Here is a 4256-nt window from a genome sequence, read left to right as displayed (position 1 = left end):
ACAAAGGAAAAGGAGGAAAGAGAGAAAGAGAGAGGTAATTACATAAGGATCTCTTACTTTGCCTTTAGCTTTTCAGTGAGCAGTGATTCGCGAGCTTGCATCAACAGTGTTTCAGGGGCATAGTTGGATGTCAAGGGAAAAGTCCACCACAACTGATTCTTCTCAGAACATCGGAAGCGAGTAAAATCTTAGACCGGCAAGCCCTTTGGGATTCCCGAAGAATATCAAGACTTCATTGTAACTTTGTAGAAACAAATGCATGCCCTGTCTGCCCAACCACGCGTGCTCTACTGCTAATGATCGGTAATCTCCACAAGGGGGGTGCACGTCCCATTCTCAGGTAGCGAACTTTGTTGCAAAGGGGAAGCCTGTCTCAGCCTTGAACGAGTTACAATTCTCAATATAGTATCCTTCCGGTCATGATGAAACTCAAGTGACCCCCCAATCAAGCAGGCACAGACAAATTGGAATGTGGAACCTGAGTCTGATGCTTCTATTAGCTTGAATCTATTCATGCGCCGCGATATACAACAAGAAAAGAACCAACAGGAATGCGTGGCTACAAGAGAAGGACTCACCAATAGCGCGTATTGAATTTCATCTTCACAGATTGGAGATCCTTCCAGGGATCCTCTATGAAGCAAGGCTGAAAGTATGTCACACACTTCGACCCCGGATCTTCAATGCCATTCGACAATTTAGCTAGTTCGTGGTCGGAGAGATGAGTTCCGTTAGGGGCTGTATACCCTCCTTGTTTAACGGGTTTCGAGCTCGGAGCCTGATGCTTTGCTAAGACGGTGGCGTCACTCTCAATGTTGCCATACTCGCTTAGGTTTCCTGGCGCCCAATCCTCCATTTTACTGTGTTCCTGCTGGGAGGGTTGTTTCTTAAGGATGCGCTTTGGTGTGTAATGGGAAGGCATGGCGACGGTCTCGATCTTCTTAAGCCTTGTCTCGTGGGATCTAGTCTTGTTTCTGGATTAGCCACAAGATAAGTGACTTTGACTCAGGACAGGTTTATGCAAAAGGAGAAGAATGTGTGCCTCGTTCATTTGTTTGTGGGAGGTTTGAGCTCCAGATGATTGCGAGTGAATGTACGGAATACAGTACGCGGGAACACGGTATGGGTCACATTATATTAAGGTACTTCGTTTCCTTGCCAATCTTGCTAAGTACAAATACTATTCTACTAATACAGTCACATACTTGGGTATCCAACAGCTAAAGGACCTCCACTTCATCTGAGAACAAGTCTTGTGAGAGAAAGAGAAAGCCTCAGTGGAAACTGCGCTCTTCCTCAATAGCCCTGTCAATAACACGCACGAACCGTTCAACCTTATCGGCATCCTGCTTGGCAGTCTCAATGCCCAACAGCACTTTCTTGACACCGACACCAATGTCTTTCTCTTCAGGGGCCTTATCGGCCTGGTCGATACCCCCAATCGCTCCTAATACCTGGGCAATTTCCTGGTCATCAAACGCCTCCGACTGTTTCATGATGTACTCCAATTCGGCACACGTCATGACATTGGGGACCATGATATCAGAATTGAATGAGTTGTATACATCCAGCTGTTTCAGTACAGCTCTCTGGGTTGTAGTTGCCAGAACCAACAATCGCCGCTCCTTGGTCGGCTGCTTTCTCAAAAAGACCATTAATGTCTGTAAAACAGTATTGCTAAACCGAGGACCGATTGGGACCCAATCAATGATTCTTTCAATGTTATCGACGACCACCACACTGGTACGACTCTTGTAAGCGTCATCGAATATCTTGCTGATATATTGAACCTTAGCCATTTCGCTAAAGCCGACCATATCTTCAGGGCTGATCAGCTTGATAAAGGGGAAACCAGAGTCGATGGCAATCCGCGCTGCGAGCGCAGTCTTTCCTGATGCAGTTGGACCGTGCAACAAGACGGAGAACAAAGGCGTCGATTCCCCGACCTGCTTCACAAAGAGCTGACCCTCTCTTAAAATTTCGTTAATCTGATCGGAGTAATGGATGATGCCGTACTGAATACGGCTCGAGAGTTCCTCCTCTGACACACCAAACGCAGGCTTAACTTCGTCAAGAGCATTGTGGAAGTCACCTCGGTTGACTTTCATGTTTACCACGTCATCGCTGATACCAGCCATTGTTCCGACCTTGACATGGCGGGAAAAGGCGAATGAGGACGCGGATTTGACAAGTCCTGCAATCTCGGCACCTGAAAAGTTCTTGGTCATCGATGCCAACTCGGATAGATTAACATCCACATCCATCACGTTGTTGACCCTCATCTTCTCGGTATGAATCTTGAGAATTTGAGCTCGGCCCTTTTCATCCGGAAGTGAAATTTCCATATGGACCTCAAGACGACCAGGTCGCAGTAGCGCATCATCGATCATATCCTTCCTATTAGTCATACCAATAAGGAGGATGTTGTTAAGTTGGTCGACACCATCTAGCTTTGATAGCAGTTGGTTCACCACACTATCACCTACACCTGTGCCACCGCCTGCTCCACTACCACGCTGCTTACAAACAGCATCAAGTTCATCAAAGATGATGATGTGAAGCCCACTTTCGTCGCCTTTCTCCTTGTACTCAGCCTCAGCATCTGCAAAAAGCTTTCGAATATTTTCCTCTGACTGGCCGACATATTTATTCAGCACTTCAGGACCGTTGATGATCTTTGGTTCCCTTGCGTTTAACATCTTGCCGATTTGCCGGGCAATCAATGTTTTACCAGTTCCTGGAGGGCCATAAAGTAGCATACCCTTTACATGCTGGATACCTAGCTTCTCAACTAAGCCTGGAGGGAAAATGCGAGACGCAAATGCACGGCGGAAGATTGTGCTAAACTCTGCATCAAGACCTCCAATACCCATGTTCTCGAATTTGAAGTCAGGCTGAATGATAGAGTTGGCCGCTGGTCGACGGTTCGACGCCTTCAAATTGATACCAGTGCGGGCATCCTTGAAAAAGTTGATCTGGGAATGCCTTGTGAGTATTCCCCTAGCGCTAGGGTCGGTCTCTACATGGCCGCTGGAGAGATCAGCTTTCTCGGAGCTCAGGTCGACACGTTGAACAGTTTTGACCGTTAGTATAAGAGGAATGCTTCTATGGTCCATTAGAATCTTCTGGCCGGGGGCAAATATTTGGTTTTCAAAGTTCTGTCTCAGTTAGTCTACCAAATTTAGTTAGTTCGAGTTTACTGGGGAGCTACCTTGACCACAACACTACCCAACTCGTCTTGGTCGTAGGGAGTTTCGACTCTCTTCTTTCCAGCAAAACCTATTTCAATATCCGTAGAACCGATATATGCCTGCCCGCCTTGACTAAACGGATCGTAAATCTGTACATTGACAGAGTCTGTGAAAGCAACTCCAGCCCACGTCCGCTGAGGATCCGACATGCTGATATGACCCGGCGGAAATCCATCATACGGGCGCGCGGAAAATACATATAGATCGTTCACAAGAAGGAAAAGGTCGAGCCCATCGCGCGTGGGCGGGAAATCCTGCGGCGAAACTGCAACTCTAGATCATGTCAACCGTCCGTCGCCCGAGAGCTCAAGAGCTGAGCTTACAAGTTACCAAAGGTGTAATTATTATCGGGACTCTTCGCGGGGCGCAAGGTCCAGGTTCTCCCTGAGCTTCCTCCAACCGGGGCTCTCGGGGGCATTTGTGGCGGTTGACTAGGCCTTCCCATCGGTGCTCCATGTCCCCTTGAAATATTATAAACGTCAGTCATCAAAGTGTCATAGCCGGGCGGATGAGAGCGGTCTTCATACCCTACACCACCCGTAGGCGCAGGGTTAGTGTTGTATTCTCTTCGTGGATACGGAGGAGGTCCCTGGCCCGGGTTGGGGCTTGAATAGCCGTCCTCGCGAGCGGGCCTGGAGCCGAAAGGCATAGAAAAGTTGTTACGGTTAAACATCTTGCTTCATATGATCGTAGATAGACCAGGAGAAGACGAAGGCGCGTATAACGATATGTGATGACCGTCTAAGAGTGAGATATTATGAAGAAGTGAAGCTCTTATAAGCAAACAGGTTAACGCTGCCGGCAGCTTTCACGTTAAACAGAGACAAGGATATTAGTCTGATCACCTGAGTATATAGGTACTAGACCGCGAGTACTTCAATTAAAATAATTAGCAGAGATAATAGTGAGATGTAAAGAAGTGGCGGCGGGACGAGGCGTTGGGACAGGCTGGACTCTATCAGTACCTCCTTGACTCTCATTGGCCGCACCGGCCCGCCAATCTCC

At 47.9% G+C, this 4256-nt stretch overlaps 1 protein-coding gene across 1 annotated transcript; it reads right to left on the bottom strand.

The window, feature by feature from the left end:
• Window positions 1-574: 574 nt before the first annotated feature.
• ANOM_011341 (AAA family ATPase SEC18) lies at window positions 575-3924 on the bottom strand (the record flags this gene model as incomplete). Its single annotated transcript, XM_015556597.1, has 4 exons — window positions 575-962; window positions 1327-3158; window positions 3212-3524; window positions 3575-3924. The coding sequence occupies 4 exons, from the start codon at window positions 3922-3924 to the stop codon at window positions 575-577; spliced, it is 2883 nt and encodes a 960-aa protein (XP_015401264.1).
• Window positions 3925-4256: the final 332 nt, after the last annotated feature.

Source organism: Aspergillus nomiae (genome assembly GCF_001204775.2).
Source record: "Aspergillus nomiae NRRL 13137 chromosome Unknown contig00629, whole genome shotgun sequence".
Classification (NCBI taxonomy): domain Eukaryota; kingdom Fungi; phylum Ascomycota; class Eurotiomycetes; order Eurotiales; family Aspergillaceae; genus Aspergillus; species Aspergillus nomiae.
The sequence above is the reverse complement of the archived record's forward strand: the minus strand, read 5'-3'. Positions and strand labels throughout refer to the sequence as shown.